Source organism: Plectropomus leopardus, chromosome 12, assembly GCF_008729295.1.
Source record: "Plectropomus leopardus isolate mb chromosome 12, YSFRI_Pleo_2.0, whole genome shotgun sequence".
Classification (NCBI taxonomy): Eukaryota; Metazoa; Chordata; class Actinopteri; order Perciformes; family Serranidae; genus Plectropomus; species Plectropomus leopardus.
The window spans coordinates 16,106,622-16,131,053 of record NC_056474.1 but is presented as its reverse complement, the minus strand read 5'-3'; the positions used below and the strand labels follow the sequence as shown (position 1 = coordinate 16,131,053).

The 24,432-nt window shown below is 41.5% G+C and overlaps 1 protein-coding gene across 3 annotated transcripts in view; it reads right to left on the bottom strand.

The window, feature by feature from the left end:
* Window positions 1-5,144: 5,144 nt before the first annotated feature.
* Window positions 5,145-24,432, bottom strand: part of ece2a (endothelin converting enzyme 2a) — a 91,264-nt gene continuing 71,976 nt past the window's right edge. For all 3 annotated transcript variants that reach the window (XM_042496974.1, XM_042496975.1, XM_042496976.1), the window contains exon 4: window positions 5,145-8,534. In XM_042496974.1, coding sequence (XP_042352908.1) covers window positions 8,235-8,534 — 300 coding nt within the window. In that variant the 3' untranslated portion in view covers window positions 5,145-8,234. The remainder of the gene's footprint in view (window positions 8,535-24,432) is intronic.

The following is a 24,432-nucleotide window of genomic DNA, read 5'->3' as shown; positions in this document are numbered from 1 at the left end:
TGTTTGACTTAAATCCTCACCTCTGCACATTGACATTCATTTATTTATCTTATGCAGTGAAAAATACTAGTCAGTGGAACAAAAAGTTAAAATGGTCTCCACAAAGGAGCAATAGAAGAGGACTAATATGTCTGTCTACTCTGAATTGTCTAAGTTTGCACATAAAATACAGAAAACAGTGTGCAAACTCACATACAGTGCCTGTAGTTAGGTCTCTGTGACAGTGAATAAATATACTTAAGATCACAGCCACTAATCCTATTTTCTCCTAAACACAAAAATGTGGATATATCTTTATTTTTTTTTAATCAAAACACAATTTCAACATCATTCATATTAGCTAAGTACCCTGGGGTAACTGCAGAGCAACCCCCTAAGGTGCACGTACCCTGTCTGAGAAGCATTAATTTATTACGTCAGCAGATTTGTGAAATTGGGTGAAACTATCAGGTGGAAGAAAAGGTGAAGAATACTGTACTACACTGTTTGCCAACAGTGTCACTCAGGAAATTGTGTGAGATGACCCGACCCCTCCCCCTTCCACCTCCGGTAGACAAACATGCACAGCACTGATAACTCAATTCATTTCCTCATAATCTCACGACGAAATGTTCCTGGAAACTACGCCACAGACTCGTTTTTTACGTTTGGAAGAACATGTACAGTTTCAGGACTCATCTGTAAAAAGCTATGTGTCCTGACAACAATGCTTCAACACTGATCCTTATATGACTCTGAAATGCACTTCACTCTAATAACAGAAGCGCAACAAAGCGTCATCAGTGTAACCGACCACATTCCCATCAGAGGGATTATTGACTGTCCTGATAACATCAGCACTGCACTGAATGAACACATAGTGCTATCGATCATGTTGTTGTTGTGGATGCCGTGTGTGTGTGTGTGTGTGTATGTGACTGTCTGCAGTCATGGACAATTACACTTTTCACAGTAATGGGTAGCCCTGGAAGGCCGGAACCGGACAGACATATTTGGGCAAATATTGACTGGTATCAGTGCTGCTCCGCCACACCTCTCTCCCTGACACAGTGTGGCTGTCAACATGTGACTGCTAAAGTAATTCATTCAAGTCCTGCCACCGGTGGTGCTACAGCATCCAGAAATTCCACAAAATATTCTTGAATCGAAATATGTTGAGACATTTTTGGACAATAGGTGTAAAGGATGATAATGGTGTTATTTTATCTTTTTAATCGTGATCAAAAAATACACTAAAAGAATTCAAAAAAGGATTCATCCTGATAACAAATATAAAACAAGTATATAACAAGTATGCTCCATTGTTGTCCACTATTAAAAAACACTATTGCAGTCTTAGGCACGACGCAGAGTGAAGTGCCTGGATACGTCCAGTTCCTGACTGATTGAGCTGCAATTGAAGCCATCGTAAAATACTACTCCTAACACACAGCTGTGACAATATTACTGTGTCAATTAACCGTTGTTTCAAAATGGCAGGTTTTGTTGTGGATTTTGAGTTCCTAAGCGCTGTTTCAAAATCCATAGCCAGACTGTTCTCTGCGCACCAGGTCTGAAAACAGCAAACAGACAACACAGTTTGTTTATTGGTCCCACTTTTATTTCATTGAGTCAACTTTCTAGGGTATCCTCTTCCTCTATCCTGTCCATCCCTTTCACCCTCTTCTTAGCCCACCCAGTAAATCAAAATTCACAAGAAAATCTGATGGTTGATTGACAAAGTAATTCTTTTGTAATGTGGCCACAGCATGAAATTGATATCAAACTCTAAAAATCCAAAAACGCTTTGGCTATGTTTTAGTTGGATATAGTACAACTAAAAAAAATTTCAATAAATTGTGAACGACAATAATTCAAAGATAAAAAGAAATGGATGTATCCTTTAAATTCTAATGTAAGACATCTGACTGGAACATCTACAACAGCTCTCTGATGAGACGACTTAAGTTCAATCATCATTTGGCAAATTCCAGGGTCAGAGGTTAGTTGACTGAGCGGCGGAGCTGTAGATGTACCCTTCGTGGCTCTGTGTCCTGACCTAGCAGATGGGCTGGGATTGCAGGCCATGCTGGGGTCAACACAAACATGTTGTAGATGCCTCCCCAGTGAAAAGTATGTAACCACACAGAAAGACTGGATGGAAAAACAAGCATGACAGACATATACACATCTGTGTACGAAACAAACAAAACGCTAAAGCAGACAACAGTAACTGTTAAGTGCCACTGCACTGTTATCTCCCACATACACTAACGCACAGCTCGCAGCAACACTCAGCTCGAGGTTCAAATTGAGCATGTGCAGTGAGGACAAAGAGCTTTGATCTGATTCCACTTTGGCCCCGTCCTGAGTGGACGTCCATTAATATTCCTCCTCCAGTTACATAAGCCAGCCATACAGTATAATATGCCATTATGCTGCCCCAAGGGAGATGGAAAGATATACAGTGCTGTTGAAAGCAGCCGTAGCTTTCAGTGATTTTTCTTAGTGCTCTACATCTAATGCAGATTGGTTTCCACTGACAAGGATAACTGGTGATTCCCTCCATTCTATCTATGGCAGTCAGTAGCAACTGGATTAAGAAATACACCACTCAGAAAATGATCATTCGTATATCAATTACTCACCCACTGTTACGTTAAATCCATGAGGAAAACGTTGTTTTCCTCGCATGTCTTGTCTATAAAATGTAGATACATTTTGGCAATTTATGTCTTCGTGGGTGGGTTAACAACTTAATCTTAGAGTCAGATATTTGTCTTCGTTGCCAGGCAGTAATGCTGATTTTATACTATAAATTACTGTGCTTAACCATAAAAAAGGTGTTGACGTCTGCTATATATATTTTAGCCTATTGAACTGTGCACCAGTAAACAGCTTTCATAGAAAATGATGAGGGCCTGCCTTCAAATCTGTATCCGGTTTTCTTCTTTATACATCCATGCTCATGGCAAATGGGATAGCTGAGCTAGTGTAACCACCTGACCATTTGAGGTATTGGCCATGTGAACGATTCATATATTAATAGAATATCATTGAACTGTGTTATATAAAGTTGAAGGTATGTTTGGAATGACAGGAACCTTAAATGTGGTTTTCAAAATAATATATGAATATAGTAATTTTATTTTAATATATACGCACAATGGATGTTAATTCAGTCGTATTTTGATAAGAGGTTGCCTTCCTACCAAACAGCAACTTCAGGGACTGAAAAATGAAGCCACCACAGCAGTGCCAAAAACTGCAATTCCTCTAATGGCCACTTGAAGCTGTCTCCAAAACAGACTCAATCCCCCTAGACCCCCCATATTAACATCAGAAATAAACATAGCCATTTTTTAACATTCATGATAACTATACAGGGGGTGAATGTTTTTAGAATTCGCTCATTTACATTTTATTAAAGCTCAAAGTTACGCAGAATTAAGGTCGGGCCACTTTGAGTGACAGACTGTCTGCCAATAGATTCTTCAGCTTCTCAGCCAGACCCACCCCTCTCTCCTCCACAGTGCCAGCCTGTCACCCAAATATGGTCACTTATGGTGATGGCTGTAATGCCAAACTCAAGGCTTCAAAACAGGAGTCCACAAACTAACAGGTGATGTCATGATGTCCATAATTTTCTTTGCTCACTTATAATTTTAGCATTTGCCTTTGTTTCACCCTCTAAATAAGCTAATACACTGTTTTTATTACCGACAGGACAAAACTACAAAAACAGGACCTTGGTTGTAATAAACCAGAATGTCCCTTTAAGAATCTCTGCTGACTTGTTGAGTGTAGCTGCAGTAAAAGCAGACAGTTCAATGGGGTACAAACAGGCAGCAATGCTGTGTCGTGATTCAATTTTAAACACAAAGACACATACAATGTGGCAGATAAAACCCAGAGATGTTTGGTTAAAGCATGCAGTAGACCTTTTGAATTGTATGAGCCCTCACATAACACCCACACACCAAAGCACTCAGGGCCAATTGATGTAGACAGAGAGGGCAGGATGGTGGTGAGAAGAGTGACTGAGAGTGAAAGAGAGACAAAAAGACACAGAGAAAGGCATTGAGCATGCAGTAGATTAGTGTTGTTGCTGCCCTTGGGCAACAGAGCATGGAGGACAATTAGCGGCAGGAGAGAAATTCTGGCTCCACTACATCTCACATAAATACACAGTGCTCTATATTAAATCATTGCCACAGACACCTGGATGACTCAGGTGATCAGCTGAAGAGACAAAAAAACTGCACATGAGACAAAAAGGTTTGAAAATGATGACTAAACCTCTCCTGCGTGAGGCCTGCGCCCTGTTCTGCGGTTATATAACTTAAGTCCAGGCAAGTTAAATCTCATTGTCACTGGGGTCTCAGGCATTGCAAATCAGTCAGTCTGACCGAGGGAGCTGTAAACCGAATTTACCAAAAATTTGTCGTCTGAGTTTCAGTGTATTTATATATTGACAGTGCAGAAATTGAAAACTTAACTAAGTGTAACTGAGGAAAAAGGGGGTAAACTGCATCATGGTTTGTGGGAAAGTAGAGCAAAACTCTCTCGGTGTGCCCAACCTCCACCCATCCTCACTGAGTGTTGAATCCATCAAATGTTTTTATGTCCCAGTGCTGCAGCCGAGCTGCTCTGCACCCCCTAAGCTTCTATTGTCAATATCAAACCTACTGCCACTTACATAAGCACCCTCCTGTCATCCATCCTGCCATGCCAAATAGGTGCCAGGCTGTTCAGGTAGTCAGGGCATTGCACCCAATTGTCACCATGGAAACCAGATAATAGCCAATGAGGTTTACCCAGAGACAATGCAAGGGTCTGCAGGGGGGAAGATACAGAGTGGGTGAGATTGAGGCCATCACTGTCTGATACTGATACATTTCAATATGTGCAACTGTGTGTGTGTGTGTGTGTGTGTGTGTGTATTTCTGAGTGTTAGTATATATAACAGGAGAATATCTGAAAGCAGTAGTTTATCATATCAAAGCAACAGTTACTGTGGTAATGTCAAAACATTTTTTAGTTCTTGTTCAGTATGAAAAACACTCAGAGATGAACATTTGATTTTATTTTTTATGCTTCAGTGCACAACAAATTGAGATTAAAGTTTTATTTTGGAAACACTTCCTTATAAAAACAATCTCACCACAAAACTACATACTTGATGTGCTCAGGGCCCTGACACACTGAGCCAACGGTCATTCATTGGTCGATGTCAGGATGTCAGTAGGCGTCTGTCAACTTTGTTTTGGCAGTGTGTCCCACACCATTGGCCCCCATCAGCCATCGGTGGCTTTTTTTTTTTTCCTTGGGAGATTCAACATGTTAATTTGGAGACAGCGAAGCCCATTTGTGAATGAAATACCTCTGACTGGCAGTTAAGCTCAGCATACAAGAAGAGCTGTTGGAAACACAGTAATGATTTGCTAAAAACAATCAGCACTGTTTGTTGGTCTCGAACGGTGGTCTGCAGCTCTGCAGGCATCTAGTCTAGGAGACATGCCATGTTCGGATCGACCCCTTGCTCCTCCCCAGGTCCAACTTCTCATCCAATTGCGGTCACCTCAGGTCCCATCTAATTCAAGAAAACCAAGATTGCTGCGGCCAAAATGCCAAACTTTAGGCTTCAAAGCAGGAGTCCATAAACCAATGTGTGATTGCTAAGGGAGACTGTGTGACACGATCAAAAGCTACAGCACTTACTAAGTAGATCTTGTGGTCTAGCTAAAGAAAAGTGAAACAAACTACAACGTTACTCCGGCAGAAAATCGTAGAAGGAAAGATGAGCCATCTGAAAAATCACACACCTTTTTTTCCAAGTCTTAAAAATAGGCTGTAATTAGATCTCAGTGGAGAATTAAAAATAAATGATTTCTACTTTATCAATGTGGTCCCCCCTCCAGTCACCAGCCTCGCTGCCTGTCTGCATGCCTGGCTCGCTCTCTCGCTCTCCTTCAAGTCTAAATTTAAGCAGCAGAGAGCTCAGGACCAGAATCGTCTCATGTTTCCTCTACAAATAACACGCAGGGGTGGGCTTCTTCTATGTATGTGCATGTGCCCACACCGCGTTCTTGACAGGTGTGTAACACACTGCATATCTCCATTAGCAGCTTTTGTCTGGAATCTAAAGCAGACATGGGACGGACGCAGACAACCCCAACAGAAGTGGAGACTCTGACTGACATATTAATAGACTTTAACACCGACTTTACATGCAGGCCGGTGCTGCCGTTATGTACCGTGTCTAGACATGCCAGTTTGTCTTGCAAATTGCGTAACACTGGCAGTCTTGTGCTGCACCACAGAGCCAGAGGCTGTTGAATCTTTCTGATTTACAGGCAGACAGAACAGTTAAGGACACTGGGATGTGAAATTGGTTTATAAAAGATAAAAGTTTCCATTATGAACTGTGCTGGAACAGAAGCTGATAGTAGCAGCTTTGGAGAATTATGACAGACAGAAACATGAGTCATGGTTAACATGACAATAGATCATCCCATAGCAAATCACAATTAAACTGACTGTATAAACAATAAAAACATAAGAATATACAGAAATCAATGTTTATGTTGTTTATGTTTATGTAAGGGTAACCTGATTGACAACAGGGACACTATAAAAGAGGAGACTTCAAGCAAAAGATTGATTGATGGTGCCCTGTATTTTGGAGGTTAGCTTTTCTGTATCTGTTGTGACATGAAGAGATAAGTGGCGGGGAACGGGCCAAGGTCAGTTTGGGTAGTCTATGCATTTTCATACACGTAGATGACTAGTTGTCAGAAACACTGGGCTTATAGGATGGTTCCACAACCTGGTTTTCAACTCCTAAACTGCCAGCAATTGATCAGTAGATCTTGACAACAGATACTTTGGGCAGAGCAATCCTTGAGCAGCAGTATTAGACGCAGGCAGCAGCATTTTTGATACTCTGAGCCACTACTGTGGTATTTAGGAGCTAGAAAGTACACATATAGTGAGTGGGAGGGGAAACTGGATGGGTCAAACAAACTCCGGACTTTCACCTGAGAGACTACTGTTTAAGTCAGGTGTAAAACCAAAAGTAAGCTGAATTATTTTGTTAAAAACACAGTGTGCTAGTATGTGATGCATAGTATTCTAGTGATGCATTATGTTACAAACATACTTATTTTAATTCAAACCATGATGTTTTTGTCTAAACCCTTACACTCAACATGTGCCAGAATCTACATTCCCTTTGAAAATATTAGTTTATTTTTTTTAATTTAATAGCTTTTGTTTCATTGGTAATTTCTTTTATGTGGCCAGTTCTCCCCATGATTAGACAACGTTTTTGCCTATTTAAATGTTGTAAAAAGTCTGTACAAGTGAATACGTACAGACAAAAATTGGTTGCCAATTTCTGAAAATGGTTGGCAATTTCATCCTGGCAACTATTACTGCCAAGCTGTGTTCTTATTTGAATTTACAGGATATTTAACCCGATATAAATCGCCTTTCATGACAGAGAATGATATCTGGGTTTCTGCAGATCTTTAGAAATTCTTACAAGGCATTATTTTCTTAATATAAAGTAAGGCCAAAATTGGTATAAAGTCTTAAATGAATATTTGAAAAGTCTTAAAAATGAAAAGATATGGAGAGTAGGGTTCTATGAATTGTTGTTTTCTGACAGAAAACTCCATGGCCTGAAACAGGTACAAGGCAAAGCGTATGAGGCACGCTGTAATTTATGAAAAAGTTTTTCAAACTTGGCACGATGGGAATCAAGGCAGTGAAAACCAACATGCAGAGTGACCCAATCCCCAGTTAACGGCATGTATTTCCCCTGATTTGTTCTCACCTTGTCTCAGGCGGGAGACAGAGTTTTATGTTATGATAAACATTTGGGTAAAGGTGGTGCCAAACTTAAGTAATTGATAATGGTTCATGTTTGGCATTAAATTTAATTCTGAGTGGCATTTAAAAAGTCTCAAAACTTAAATTTTGCTGTAGAAAACCTGTGATATAGATCATGATAAAAAAGTACATAGTGGTTTATTCTAACAAATTAAAAGTTATAACAGTAAAAAGTAATTTGGAGCAATAGAGTTTTTAAAGTTTAAAAGTTTTTGTTTGTATGTTAGGGTGGAAAAGTTCAAATTTCGGAGGTCATTATCTCAGTATAAAACTAACTTATAAATGTCAGAGTTAATATATTCCTAAGAATTCCTTGAATTCTTAGAAATATAATGTATAATATACGTTATATTAACGTATTATATTACGTTAATATAAGACAGGAAGTCTTCTTTTATATCATCCTCATCTTGTGTTGTGGCGACCTCGGTGGCTGGTGATTTTGTGTCTTCCAGTACCTCTTTCTCCAGAGCTGCATCCTCTGGGCTAAGCTCTTCTCCTTTGGTCATTACAAGCACAAAATACTCAAAGCCTTCTCCATAACTGTAATTTTTGATGGACCAGTTGTACTCAGTGCGAGCATAGAGGCGTTTCCTGAAGAAGGGTTGGGCGAAGGTCACAGAGACAAACCGTCCTCCAGGCTTCAGGCAGCGGCTAATCTGGGAGAAGAATAAAGAAAGAGGAGAGGAAGAGTGTTAGAAGATGTTACCGCCAATATTGACCCACTGTAATTCCCACCATGAACACCAGCAAACAAGGAAACTAAAAAAATGAAAGGTCATGAGTCAGTGACAGCGCTCCAGGAGCCAGACTTCGGTGTAAATTCTACTGCAGTCAATGGGGCCAGCACAGCAAATAACACTATAACCCATCATATTTTAGTTGTTTTAAATTTGATGGAATTATCCTTCCACCAGATTAAAAGACACATTATGTTATGCTTATTTATGCTGTCCATGTAAATATGCATGTTCATTTTATTGGTCTCCAAACAGATCATGGTCCTGTCCAGCAGCTGCCTTTCAAGCCCCTGTTTGGTCCAACATAGTGTTAAATCAAAAGGCAGGATAACGAACACCCACATAGGCATGGGTGCAGTGGAGAAGTCGTAGTTGGTGAGGTGGGTGTACTACTATTTAGATGGGTAGGTTACTAAGGAGGAAGTTATATACTCTCTTTGTATTGCAATGGTTTTTTGGCTGATAGGTGGGTATACTGTAAATACCAGAAAAAGAGGTCGGTATACTTTATATACCTGCGTATACCCTCCACTACACCACTGCTTGGGCGGTATAACGGTAAAACAAGTGTATTTAGAAATCCCGAAGGTATGTTTTTTATACATACAGGTGCTCCTCTTTCTATCAAACACAGCACGCACCACCAAAGCTCCAAAAGTCTCACCAAAAGTCAGCACCAAAAGCTCTACTGGTGGAACAAGCTGCTAAGCTGAAAGACACCGCGACATGCAGTGGTGGAGGGATACGTTGCAGGACTGTAAACAACCAGTGGCCATCAACAGCAGAAAGAGACCACACCTAACTTGGTGAAATAAAAATTTAATTTGGACCAAACTGGAGCTGGTAATTGTTGGAACTGTGGACTTACTATTTAGATTACTAGCAAGAGTAACCAAACTGGTTTGGCTGAATTTTATTATGTTTCTGTCAAGTTTGAATGAAATTTGTTTTATGATGAGTTAACAAGGAAATTAAGCCTTGTCAGTCCTCTGTGATCAAGAGAAAGTTGAACTCAAAAGGTTTTCATTTGGATCTCTCTGTTTAATAAGGAAAATAGGTGTAACAAAATTACTTTTCTTATGATTTTGTGGGTTTCTTTTGTGTATTTGTTAGTCTAAAAAAAGCTAAATGTAAGGCGCAAGTATATACAGTCATATACAGAATATCTCAGTGAAATTTCAGGAAGGTATAGAGGTATAATATATCACATACTGCCCAAGCCTACACATATTAACATGAAAAATGTCAGTAAGCATCACATAATGTGTGTTTTTTGATCTGGTGAAAGGACTTTTTTGTCAAAGTAGAAACAACCAAGATATGATGGGTTATACTATGATTTGCCATGCTGGCCCCATTGACTCCAATAGAACTGACACCAAAGCCTGGCTCCTGGGAGGCTGTCACTGACTCATCACCTTTCCTTTCCTTATTTCCTTATTTATTATTATTTATATGCTTCATAACTGAATATAAAAAGCAAACGATGCATCAGCAGTAAAGGTTTTAGGCATTTTAGGCAAGGCAGTGCTGCAGGAGAATCAGTCACTTTAAGTTATATCAAAATCGGAGTCACAGAAAACCCTGTGACTACTTGTTGTTTGATGGATAAATGAACACTTCTGTCAGTTACCAAATTCCCCAAAATCGGCATCCTTCCAGTCAGGCACATGACATTGCATCGCTGTGAGCCAAAGCAAATGTTAAGCACCAAGCTTTTCAGTCCACAGAGCCTGGCTGCTAAGCCATGCAGTCTGATAACGCAGTGTGACAGCATGAAAACTGTGAGGGTCCCTCCATATGAATAATTGTTGTTCTGGGTCCATCAACACTCCAGTGTGTTGATCCTTCGTGTGAGCTGCATGTGTGCATCAGGACACAATAAGCTTCAGAGGACTGCAGAGCTCGGGCAAACGAGTACACACACGTGTGCCCACACACACACACACACACACACACACACACAAACACAAACACAGAGTGTAAAAACTGATACAAACACAAACACACAGAGACACTTTTAGTTTGGCTAAGGCAGGGAGTTTCTCCAGAGACAGAAGTGTGTGTGGGAGTGAAGGGACAGAATCTGCAGAGCAGTGAGTAGAAAACTTTTTGTATTTCATACATCAAATACATAAACTGGGTCAACATATTGTCCTGATGATGCATTGCTTGAGAATAAATGCAGACATACAGCAGATTTCATTTCCAGGCAGTGCGCATTAGCAGACAGACAGAAGATGACACCTCAGATTATCACGTTCAGATGAAATGACTACACCGTGGTATGACTAACCGCGGATGGCAATGCAATGACTTCCAACATTTCAGGAGAGGTGAGTTAACGCTAACGAAGCTCCTAGCATTGGCAAATATTCGGCACCTGTTCACTTCAATGCAAGCTAAGAGGCGAATAAAATATTTGCTTCTGGTGGCAAAGTCAATTTGAATCCTCAAATCACATGGAGGTCAACTTTGAAGAAATGTGACCCATGAAGTCACAGCCGTAACCAATAGCAAAACAGTAAGAGTGGAGGAGACATTTACCGTTGCTTTGTCCTACCAGCCAACAGTGTACGATACTGGCCATGAAAAAAACAACCTGCCCCTGATGCAAGATGCTGCGTGGCTGGCAGTAAGGTAGGAGACGTGTGTGGAACATAAGACAATGAAAAAAAGGATGTCGGCCAGCAATTAACGCGATTAAAAAAAGTAATGCATTATTTATGCACCTTAATCACATTGCGATAAACGTGTTAACCCTGATAGCCCCAAATAAAATCATTCAAAACAATGTATCCTGTTGTTAAATTGATCCAGTTCATTCATTCAGTGCTGTTAGCCTACACTGCATAAATAACTGCATCATCACTGGCAAAAGTCAATATGCACACAGTGACGCTTGCAGGAGCTTAACGCCACTAAAATGGATTCTGTGTAGCACATAAAACCCCCTTACACACGATGCGTTTTTTTTCATGCCTCATTTATTTCGGCCATCACTTCAGACTTGCAAAACACTGAATTTGTCCCACTTTTTCTAGTTCTTGTATAATTATGGAACATTTAAAACCATTTAAAATGGCATAAGTTAAACTCGCTTACAACTGCACTTTCTCCATGACAACCGAGCAAACTCCATGCACTGATGAAGACATGTATGATACTGTTGAAAGCTCTACAAATAGCTTGTCGGTGAATCTTAAGTTTGGACGTTTCTGTGTAAATTAAAATATTATATGAGCCATCAACACTGTGTTCCAAGGGATCAGTCAACTAAATATAAACATGTAAAAACTGCTCTACAGCCATCATTTATGAAATATCCATGAAGCTTTAATGCCATACAATGGAGGTACAGTATATGAATGTATAGTGAGAACCTCTGTATGGTCTCTGTGGATGGCTCGGCTTTGAAGGCAGAGGAACCGGCGTTGTGCTCACGTGTGGCTGTCATGAAACCTGGGATGGTAATGTCATGCAGCCAGGACAGAGTAGTTGTGGTCTGTACATTAAAGCTGTGGAGGAGCACAGTGGCTCCCCCTCTTTATGCTGTCCTGGGGTCTCTGGAGAGAGAAGTCGCTCTGAGACGAGCACGTGTATCCTGCTCTTCTCACATGATTCATCTCCACCAGCAGGCAGCCTGAACATGAATTATTCACACTCTCCACTGTGACATGGAGGAAAAGCGAGAGGGAGGGTGGAAGGGTCGTTGAATATGGGATGAAATTAATAATATAATACACAGCAATGGGAGGAAAAAGGGTCGGGTGATCTAGATTAGGGTGGACTTGACAAAAACAAGGCAGAGAGAGTCAAAAGAATATAGAATTGAAGCAATGACAGCCACAAAAAATGTAGTGGATTACTTTTTTTTGTAAACTTTGATTGTACTTTTCAAGCTGGTCCAGATCTCTGAAGTGCTCCAAGGACATCGCATAGACTTCTAAACATGCTTATGCCCATATGGGCTGAATCAAACGTGAAAAGCGGGATATTTTGCAACAAAAATGTGGGAGTTTACACTGAACACTGTTAGTCAGTCCACATCACTGGAAGTCTCTCCAAAGAAACTATGAAAAAGGTGAGCATATCTTTCTCTTTTCTCTTAAAACAATATTTCAGGCAACCTCTAGCAACCTGTGCGCCCCGCATAGGCAGAGTCCTTGTCATTGGCCCAGGTTCAAATCCAACCTGTGGCCCTTTGCTACATGGTGTCCCTACTCTCTCCCTCTTTCCTGTAAGCTTTCCAATTGGCCTTCATCGACCCTCGTCAGCTTTCTGTTTTGGCATAATGAAGCGGCGGCAGCAACGGCCGAGCCCGTCGGTGAATGAAGTCACTCATATTGGCAGTTCAGCTCAGCACACAAGAAGTGAAATGGAAGTGAGGAATGTAAAAAAAAGGGCTAAATTGAAGAGCGCATGAGATCAAAATAATCTTGTTATATGAAGTAAAGTAAGGTCTTTAGCCATTGAGCCCTTTAGCACAAACATTTCCAGGTGGTTTGTGTTTTTGCCCACTGGCGCACATTAAATATGCTTTGTTATTTCATCATTGGATTGTGTTGTTAATGTGCTAACTGACTAACTAGTGTCAAGACGGTCTTGCAGTTTCCCTATTTGAATGACGATTACAGACGACTGCCGTCTGCTTTTATGGAAAGGTATTTCCTCTCCCGCAGGCGCAGAATTTAAGTGCTGGTCAACTGCTGGTTTGGTGTGTTTATATGCCAATTTTTAGCCAAGACGTGGCAACATGAGGCAACGCAGCAGGGTCCACTAGTTCTACGATCTGGGTTTGGTGTGTCTTTGACTTTGAGCTGCACAGTCATTAAAGGTCAAAAAAAAAGGTCAAAAAATAGTCTTGAGTTAAAACAGTCGTATATCGAAGTGTGTTACACAGTGAGGTTTTAGCAATACAATATAGCACTGAGCATGGGACACGATCAATGAGACTTGAGTTATACTGCACAAGTTGTGTGAGAGTTTGTAAACAGATGTTTTGATATAGTTTTACTATTGTTGAGCACAGCCCCCATCTACTTTCATTCATTATTCATTCATCATTCTGTTTTTGGATTCTTCGATTACTGTGGAGCCATGCATTTTCTTCACAAATTCAACATAGCACTAGGTGAGTGATTGATATACTTTTTTTTTGTTGAAGTTTCCTTTATAAATACACAGTTTCCTCAGAAGGCCACCTTTTATGTCAGATTGCTTGAACTATATAAAAACAAGGTCAAAGTACAGAACAGGTTATACCCTCAGGAGGTTTTGCTGATTGAGTAAACCAGAGCGGATGTTAACAGAGTGCATCATCCTGACGTCACCCCTTCAGCCATTATTCATGACACTGAGATGTATGGGTGCAGGCTGTGTACCTGTGCAGTGTAACTCCAGAGCCTTATGTCACTGATGACTGGAAGCCTGACACTGCAACCCCAGACAACACTGAACTACTGAACTATAGCAAACAGCTCGGCCATAACCGTGACTGCTTGTACGTAAGGTCGGCAGTCGATTATGATGTGTTTTAGACCATTTTAGACAAACTGACACACATCATATTATTCCCATTCCACATTGTGTGATTGCAGGCTACATTACTGACCGAAATTCTCACACTCAGCATGGGCACGCATGTATGCATTTAACAGGAAATCCTTATGAAAAGGAGGATGATTCATTGAGTGTGGTGAGTCATATTTATACACACTCTGTATGTATATCAGCACGCGCAGTACAACAGCAGCTCTGGCACTATGTAAATCATCCACCCACACATCAGAGTGGTGGAATTACTATGATAAAGGATCAACATTGGCAGGTCTGTTTAGATGTGATGTTTTGCTCTGAATGCTACAAATAAACAACCACTTACAGAAAAGATAAGAGGTCATTTTTTTCAGGATGTGCAGATAAACTGTAATTCATATGATGTAAATGAAAAAGCACAGTGTCTAACGTAGAGTCTGAATCAACAGCTGGAGGAGGGCTCACTCACTGTTACACCCAAACAATGGAGTAAGGAAATAGCATCCCAAAACACTGAGTCAGTTTTTCAACATCCACTCTCGACATCTGTAAGCTGATCCTATGTGGGCCACAGGGCTTCTCCAAGACAGAGGAAACCACTCTGTTAGCACCATCCTCACACACTCACAGTCTACTGAAACCATTCCTCAAATCACACACTCCACGAGCACACAAGATTCTCTCACACACACACACAGCATCGTGGCCTCTGCTCAATTATTCAGTGTGTTGGCGGAGGCTTGTGTCTAAGTGACCTGACCTGTCTTGAGTGTATGGCAACAAGCAGGTAATATGAGATCTGGAGTTCAGATCCCATCTGCCATTTTAAGTTGTTTAACATTATTGTAATATCAATCATTCTATTGTGCATGAATCACACTGATACTACTGATCCCAGCTTAGCCCTGTCACCAAAAATAACTGCATTGTAAATGTCTGTGGATGAAGGATATGTTGCATTTGTACATTTCAAGAACATATCTGAAGTGACATAGTTCTGTTGTGACAACTGTTTCAGACCAGTGATTTATTCAACCATCTTTTGCCAACAAAAGCGGGTATTTTTTTATGACATGTCGGGCATTTCCAACTGTGTTTGTGGCAACCAGACCTGGTTTATTCAACTAAACACTGGGATATTTCAAGCCATATTTCTGGCAACCAAACCAGGTATTTTTCAACTGGAAGTCCAGATATTTCCAACCGAGTTGTGGTGACAAAGTCTGGTATCTTCGTTGGTTTCAAGACGTTAGGACAATCAAACTTTGTTTGTTGCAACCAAACCAGGTATTTTAAGCCAAAATATGATGTTTTCCAAACACTAACCAAGCTGTTTTTTTGCATAAACCTAACCACATGTTAAAAAAGTGCTGTCACAACATAAAATTAACAACATAACTGCTATATCTGAAGTGTACAAATGTAACTTATCCTTGGTTTACAGAAACGTACAATGCAAACATTTATTCTGCCGATTGGGTTGTCTAGCTGATATATCTTGTCTCTTTTTCTATATGTTTCTCCAGGTGGCAATCAACTCTTTAGTGTTCTATCAAAACATTGTCTATGTTTTTCACAACCACGCTATTAAGAATTAGCTTGGCAGACATAACCAAGACAGTCTTCGCATTGAGAGAAACCAATAAACTTCACTAAACCTTTGAAATATTAACTTTGTATATGTCAGTCCTAGTCTCAGCCTGACCTTTAGGAATTAGTCCACGAGAAGACAAGTTGTCGATCCAAGGAGAGTGACATTTCTTCTACTCTGTAGGCTCTCTTTCTCCCGGTGTGTGTCCTCAGTTTCTCCTATTCATTGCTTAGTCTTCCTGTCCTCAGTGGGCCGCAATAATACTCATCCTCTTTTATCTCTATTCTCACCTCAGTGAGTTCAGTTTCGCCCAAAGATACTGTACATGAGATAACTGATAAATCTGATGGTGATCAGATGAGGACAGGGTGGCAGGTGGTCACATCTTATTTTTGATATCACTCTGCAGGACCTTCAGGTTATGTAATCTGGGTTCATCTGAGATTGAAAAAGGATGTTTGTGGGTCCTGAGGCAATAAGTGCACACAGTGTCATTCTCTTTGATTCTCCTGCATCATATGGTAAAGATAATATGTGAGAAAAATGACTGAAAGTATTAGATGGCTCATTTATATATTTTTTTGTTGATTTTTGTGCTCTGAATTGACTTTTGCGTCACTATTTAAAAAAAAAATCTGATCTCAAACCCTATTTTAATCTTTTAAAGGGTATACTCTGAAGGATTTTCATTAAAAAAAACAATGAATAGACTCATGTGTGAAGGTTAATGTACCTGCCGAGACCATTTGTCCTGTATTTTCTTCTTTTTTTACTATGTCATGGACAGTGCGCAGGTGAGGTCGCGACATTATTAGAATATAGTGACCAGGCAGGCGGCACGCATCCAAGAGGAAGCTACAAAAATTGTAGACACAGCGTAAAAAAATAAAAAAATATAGCAAGGTGAATTGCCAAGCAGACAAAGATGGAGTTGACTTTTACTTTCGCTGGCGGTACTGTTTACAAACACTAGCTGGCAATTCCTGCATTACACCTTTAACTGGCAGTAAACAAAAGGTTACAAAAAACACAAATACGCAGTAAACTTTACAAAAAATTAAAACAAAACTATTGCATAAAATAAAACCTTCTACCAGGATCAGACTGCAAGATATAAGCACAATAATCGCCTAAATCCTTTGGACATCTCAGAATGCCTTGACATTTTCTTCTTCATACTTTGATCCATACAGTACAGGTGAGGACAACAGTCTTATGTGCACAACTGTAAACATGACAAAGTAAAAAAGGGATGATGTTATTGGTGACAGGGTTCTCACTCATTTTCACTGATAATATTTCCAAACTTTTCCATGACATTACAGGGACTCATAATATTTTATTTTCTGAGCCCACTTGCCTGGCATTTTTCAAACATATCAGATTCAAACTTTATTCAACATAATTCCAGCTAGCTGGCATACAGGATGGGAGAGAAGAACCCAGAGAGAAAATGATGAAATATACGCAATGGTAAACAAAACGCCGAACATTGAGGCATATTAGAGCTACAATATATTGAGAGAAACAGAAAACTAATGATTATTTAATTAATTATTTAATTTTACATTAGGTTGAAGGTTATCCACCGAAAATTATTGTGACAATTTCTTTACATGTAACAAAATTCAATGACTTTTCCAAAACTTTAAATTATTTCGACTAATTCCATAACTTTGACAGCCCTGGAAAATGTGACTTTGAAATTCCATGAATGTGATGTTAACAAGTGGGACACTGTCGTTGGTCCAAGTCAACCCCTTTTCCGATTGCCAAGCCATGAAGGACAGCAAGCTATGACTGCTCAGGGTCCAACATGTAGTCTGCTATGCTTCTCAATCACATCACAATAAGTTTGTAACTTTATGATCACCTAATATGACAAGGTGAACATCTAAAAAGACAAAATCTTATCCGGCATTAAAATTCCTTCATCCAAAACATGGAAGAATCCAAAACACTGTTGCTTGCCTACTGAAAAGTTATTATTGTTTTGTTATTGTTTGTCGATTTTGAACCGATGATGGAGGCTGCAGTGTGGGAGATGATTAGTGAGAGGCATGAAGAGGTGGATCCTCCGTGTACATTTATGTGTGAGTGTGTGTGTGTGTATGTGCACCCACTTAACTGTGGGTGAGGCAGAGCTGATCAGTAGGTAGAGACAACAACAGCGTGCTATCTCCGGTCAGCAGACTTGCACGGACCACAGCCTACTGTCTCCTTTAGAGATACTGTACACCCCCGCACACAAAACAGAAGCACACAAATGCATGCACACACACATCTACACACTTGTGCATGGCCATGCAGCACTTAAACGTGCACAAAGGAACACATACTTGAACTGGGGCAGAGAGAAAAGGGAGGAGGAGGTGTACTTTTTTATTTAGGTCATATTTTAATATCATATTTTGTCATTTGCCTCCCATTTTCTCTGTGGTTGTTTACTGGTCTCATGTAGCTCCGCAGACCCCCTCACTGCAGGCCCCCCTCCCCTCCCTGTAGGAATGTGCATTTGAAATCAACCGCTTCGCTTCCTTTCCATTTCACCTCACCCGTAGCCCGCAGCCAGGCATGTGGATGGCAAAAACGTGTAAACGTCTTGAGGAAACAGAAAGAACGAAGAGGGAGTGGGTGAGAGGCGAATAAAGGAGGGGTGGTGAGAGAATAAAGATGGGAGGGAGATGGAGGGGTGAGAGAATGAGGTCTCAACACTGGTCTCTCCTGACAAAGCAGATCTGCTCTTCTGCTCTCCCCTCCAGGGGTGCAACAGCCTGCTTTGCTTCCTTCATCCCTCCGTCCCTTGTTTTATCCCTCCCTTTCTCTTCTTCTTTCTCAGAGCTCCTGCCTTTAAGAGCCAAATGTGCAAACACTATAATCTGCCCATCTGCCCTAAAGACGCAAGTAGAAATGTGCTTGTGTGTGTGTAACATGTTTTAAGAGGGACTGAAATAAACATAAAAAAAAGAACACTGAAATGTATCATTTATTGTTAATAGCAGTTGTCTCTTAGACTTGGTGTTCCATATGCACCAGAGCAAAACGTGCATAATTGTGATCACACATATTCATTTATGCAGACACATAATCCCACGTGAAGAATTACAGTTCTTGGCACAGTGATGGATAACAGGGAAAATGTGCTGGAATCCCTTTCTCCACCCTTCAACTCCCTTCCTCCTGCCTTCTGCCCACCCACCTTTCCTCCCCCGAATTTCCTCTCTGCTACCCTCCTGTCCTCCCCTCTCCTCACCCAGCTCACACCCCATCACATCCACCCACCCACTGCACAGATAAATTATACATCAGAGACCTCCTCTCCTTTTCTCTCCTCAACATCTATCCACCCTTGCCTCGCTAGGACAGAATGGCTTCTTGTGCACGAGTGAACATTATAAAAAAAGATTTCCAGGCTTCTTGAATATCTGTTCTGATATAAATCAGGTTGTGTGGGCTTGTGGAGGCTTAGGCAACTGTAGGAAGACAACAACATCCTGCCTTTCAAGTAGGCACATCCCTCCCTCTCTCACACCTCCCGTTGTCATGGAGACAAAAGTTTAGCGCTGGTCACGGTAACGTATGTAGGTCAGGACGGGACACCTCTCAAAACAAAAACACCAGGCAGCAGCACAGTGGAGCTTGTGCCTTCGTTAGATGGGAAAGAGTGCCAGAAAGTTTGGATAACGAGCAGCACTGATATGAGAAAAACAGCTCAAAACAACACAAAACTACGCTGAATGTTTTTCCAGTGGAAATAAACATCAACATTTCACTGGGATTTTGTTTTCAGTCTGCAGACAATTGTGTGTCAGAAAAGCCTTTCTCTGCAGCCTAATTAGTAGGTTAACTTTAGGTGAAAGCAGCAGCTCAGTGAAGACGAGGAATTACTATTTTTTGACATTAAATGCAGCTCTGAACTGGGTCACTGCTGATCTGTTTACAAAGCACTTCTTTAAACATGAGGAAAGCTTTGGTCATTTCCTTTCAAATGAGGGAAACTCTTGTCTTCAGGCAAATTTTGAGCCGCATGCTGTGAGATGTAATGTTTGTGTGTGTGTCGTGTGTCCCTGCCAGTGCGCAGACCCCGTCTAAACGATCAGCGTCTTTCGCATTCAGCTACCACACTCTCCCCTCATGGCAATCCGGCACACCGAGCTAAAATTAAAACCTCCCTTTCTTCCCTTTACATCAAAAATAACCGTCTCTGGCTTTTATCTCTGCTTTCTTCTTTATCTCTCCCACTCCCTCTCACAGCCTCCTCACCCTTTCTGCCTTCCCATTCCATTGGGGACCAGAGAGGAGGTTTGCTTTAATTACTGAACTACTTTTCACACCGGCGGAGAAAGACAGACACACACTTCAGACACCCACACCCGCCCACTGTCATGCTCCCATGCTCCCAGCATCCTGGCACTGCTTTGAATGCCTCCCAAGCCTCTCTGTTTGTGCGTGTGTGTGCGTGCATGTGTGTGCGCGCGCATGTGTGCGTGCGCGCATGTGTGTGTGCATTCTGCTGTGGTGTGTTGTATTTTGTAAAAAAACTTTCCATGGTCACTACTTTACAGCAGTCACAGATACAAAGCATTTCACTGCGAATAAATATGCTAAATTAATTAAGCAATGTTTGCTATTCCTGGCGCAGTATGATGAAAAAATGATGCAGACTTGGTGAAAAACTTTGTGCTAGATGGGAAGGCACAGAGTCAGCGAATGTGTAATTAATAAACTCATCTGCCTTTCAGAACAGTTCAAAACATAGTAAAAACTCAGAGGAATATGAGCCGCAGAGAAAGTGGAGCAAAACGTGAGCGGCTGGTACAGTGACACGTTTGGCTTCGAAGCAGGAAGAGCAAAAGGAGGGAGGGTGTTCCCCTCTCTTTGGCTCGCTCCCTTTTGCCCACTCTGTGCCTGCGTTTCCTCAGTCTCTAAATCTGATGCCACCTTTTTAAGCCCAGGACACTTATTGCACTTATCAAGCCCTCGCTTGCACTTATATGTAATTATCCATTAAGTTCTTGTGGGTAGATTTGCATCAGCAGCGGCTGGGCTATTAGTTTCTTGTAGCCATACTCTTTGCAGCTCACAACTTACACCGCAGTGAATGCTTTGCTATTTTGTATGATGACTTTTGAGCCACAAACTGCCACCGCATATTTAACTCCCTGGACAGTAATGTACAAGTCAATCTACACAGACAGACATTGTGGACAGATCAAGGGCCAAAAGAGAAACAACTAGTTCAATAAAGTCGTAGCATGGCGAGCCAGAGATAAAGTGTTTGGCAGCAGCTGAAGACGGAGGAAGACACAGTAAGAGAAGCAGAGAAGGAGGGCGGCAGAAGCAAAATGGGCCAGTGTGTCTGGCTGCTGAAGGGGTCTCCCACGGGACGGGGAAGGGGGGACAGGACAGCCCGATGGAGGTTCCAGCAGCACACTAACACAGTCCAGTCCATTCAGTAGGCCAGTAGCACGGGGAAGCCACTAAAACTGAAACCAACGAAACTGACACCTGAACCACCTCAAGACTTTGAAAGCAGCTCTCAGGAGGATATTTGGGAATGTTAGCTCAGTTACTGTCACTTAAACTCTCTTTTTCAGCTACGTCACATGTCTATAAATACTGCAAGAAACACCAGAACTCACTTTTTATTCTAAAACTCACCCCTATGTGAGCAAAGTATTTGATCTGTAATCATCTGTCTAAACTACAAGTTATATGTGTATAAGCCCAACAGGCTGCTGGCTTTGTACTTCATTCCTTAAAGGGACAGTTCACCCAAAAATTGAAATACATATTGTTCCTCTTACCTCTATTGCTATTTATCGTCTAGATTGTTTAGGGTGGGTTGCTGGGTGTTGGAGATGTCTTGCTGCCTTCTCTCCAATATAATGGAACAGATGGCACTCGGCTTGTGGTGCTCAAAGCACCAAAAATAGATATAAAAAACAGCAATGTTGTCGAGAAATCATGACCTGGTTTCTCAAGACAATCCACAGACCTTGTTGCAAGCAGTTTCATGTAGGAATCCCTGCACAGACACAAGCTTGGATCTACTGCTAGCTCATCTAGCACCACTGGGCTAGATAATTTTACAGCTCAGCCGAGGAGGATGGCATTAATGTTTGACCATCACAGTGTGACGAGCGGGAGCCTCTGGTCCATGAGTAGGTGCTGCCTTCCTTTTGCGAGGTGATATGCTTGGCGGCTGTAGTTCAGTAGAAATAAAATAGTTCCTAATTAAACTGCTCACAACAAGCCGAGAGCCGTCTAGTTCCATTATATTGGAGAGAAGGCAGACATTTACGGCCGATATTTCAAACACCCAAAAACTCACACCAAAACCATCAAGATTGATAAATAGCACTGCAGATAAGAGGTACAATATGTTTTGTTATTTTTGGGTTGAACTGTCCCTTTAAATGACTGAATTGTGCCTGAGAATCATTACAGATGTACTAAGGAAGAAAGAAGCTGTTTACGCTCCAGGATGCCGTTACTGTAATGTCAAAAAAATGCACATGCGGTGGGATGAAGCAGCACGGTCCCCATGTTTACACAACATCGCAGACTGTCACGATTGTTGGGATTGGGCACCAAAGTCACGGATAGTTACGTTTAGGCAAAAGAGGCACATGGTAGGGTGTAGGAAACACAAACACACACATTCAAACAGGAAGCAAACTCCAAACTCCTGCAAAAAAGAGGTTGTTTTGGGGAACCATCCACCTGAAGGGGCGCTCTTGCGCTCCCTATATCACATGGTTACTAGCAGTGTTATTACCTGACACTGTCCTTTAGCATTTCAGGCGCATGCAACCAGTGTCATCCTGCAGCATTGTCAATACTGTCCGTGTATGTTGCATGTGTTGCATGGTGCTATTAAGCTGTCTGCTTCTGTCCGACCGTGTTATCACGTGTCTTGCTGGCGTCACACACTCATATGCCCAATGCACTGAAAGAGCGGCAATATTTGACGAGTTTGGAATGAGAATGGGTTGGAAAGCACTATCGACAGAGCCGAGACTATCTGGCAACAGGAACTGGCTCCTGGGCCTCTGGAAGTTCATGTGTTGAAAGCGGGCTACATGATGATTAAGACTCCTCGAGTGTTGCATTAAAAATATGTGCTCTAGTGACCCGTCTGTATTAGCCAATTATATGTTACGTGGTTTAAAAAAAAAAAGTATCAGCCATTGTTCCTGGCCTTGAAACCTAGAGAGACTCTTACCCCACAGGTCTCAACCCACTGGAAATCTCTCAGTGACTCATCCTACAATAAAGCAAAAGTGGGTCTCCTTTGCTTTCTCTCGCTGGCTGGGCTCCTCAAAAAGAAAAAAAAAAATCTAGCATGCTATCATTATGGAGAGGCACATTTACTCCCTAGTGCAGCAAGTAAATTGTCTTTACCTTTCTCAGTTTCTCTCTGCGGAGAGGAGAGGAGGAGCAAAGGTTCACTCTGGCCCGCTGAGGGAAACCAATTCATTTGAGGTGGTGCTTGTCAGAGAAATAACAGTAACAGGTCAATTTATCATGACCAGCCAGAGGACACAGGTACATTTACTCTGTCCTTGACTGGTTCACATACAGTACTGGTTTCTTTTCAAGCTCCACAGAGCTCAATATGAATGGAAAAAAAATGTTTTTCCACTATCAGTGTGTTTGCTGTATGCAAGTTGTGCTGAATAACAGTAACTAATTTATTGAGTGGCTGATGAAAGAATGAGAGGTAGAAAACAGTTCTGTTCAGCACAGGACTGCTCTAATCGTAAGCGGGCCAGTTTAGATAACAACATGAATATATCTATATCTATATATCTAATCCACCTATGTCTTGTAGCAATAGCCCATTTGCCATCAGGTTGCCATGGTTCCCCAGCACCTGACACAGATGTTATTGACCCAGGCACCATCCGAGCTGGCATGACTGTTGTATGCATGTTATCTTGCATGCCTGAGGTCAGCGAGTATCATGAGGGGCCTTGCTCAAGGGCCCTTACTGGATATTTCAACACCCTGACCGAGATTCAAACCTCAGCCTCCCGTACCAAAGTCAGTTTTGTTGCCACTGAGCACAAGAGCAATAGAGTCCGGGGTTTACTACACCAGGCAGGACCCCAAGTCCAGGCTGTGCAAAGACGCCCCTGAGACAGTCCAGCACATAACGCGGGGTGTAAGATGCAGGCAGGCAAGCATACATTAAGCCTAATAACCAAGTGGCTGGCATCATGTACAGAAACACCTGTGCTGAGTATGGGCTAGAAGTCTAAGCTCCAACTGGAAGACACCTCCAAAGGTGGTGGAGAATGAAAGGGCCAAGATGCTGTGGGACTTCCAGATCCAGACTGACAAAGTGGTGATGGCTAACCAACCAGACATTGCAGTGGTTGATAAAGAGCAGAAGAAAGCACTAGTGATTTATGTAGCAATCCAGAGCGATAGCAACATCAGAAAGAGGAAGATTGCAGTCCCTAGGAACAGCTAAGATACTGCACAGGACCCTAACATTCCCAGTAGAGGACCTGTGCTTGAAGGAAGAAACTGCCCAAAGGGCTTCATCTAATTTATTCTTGAATTTTGGTTGCAAGAAAGCAAGTCGACTCATCTATTTGTGTGGTATTGATTTACACAACATATAACTGCAGCTTAGTTGATTGTTCCTAAGTCGAAACTTGATGCTTCACCACACCT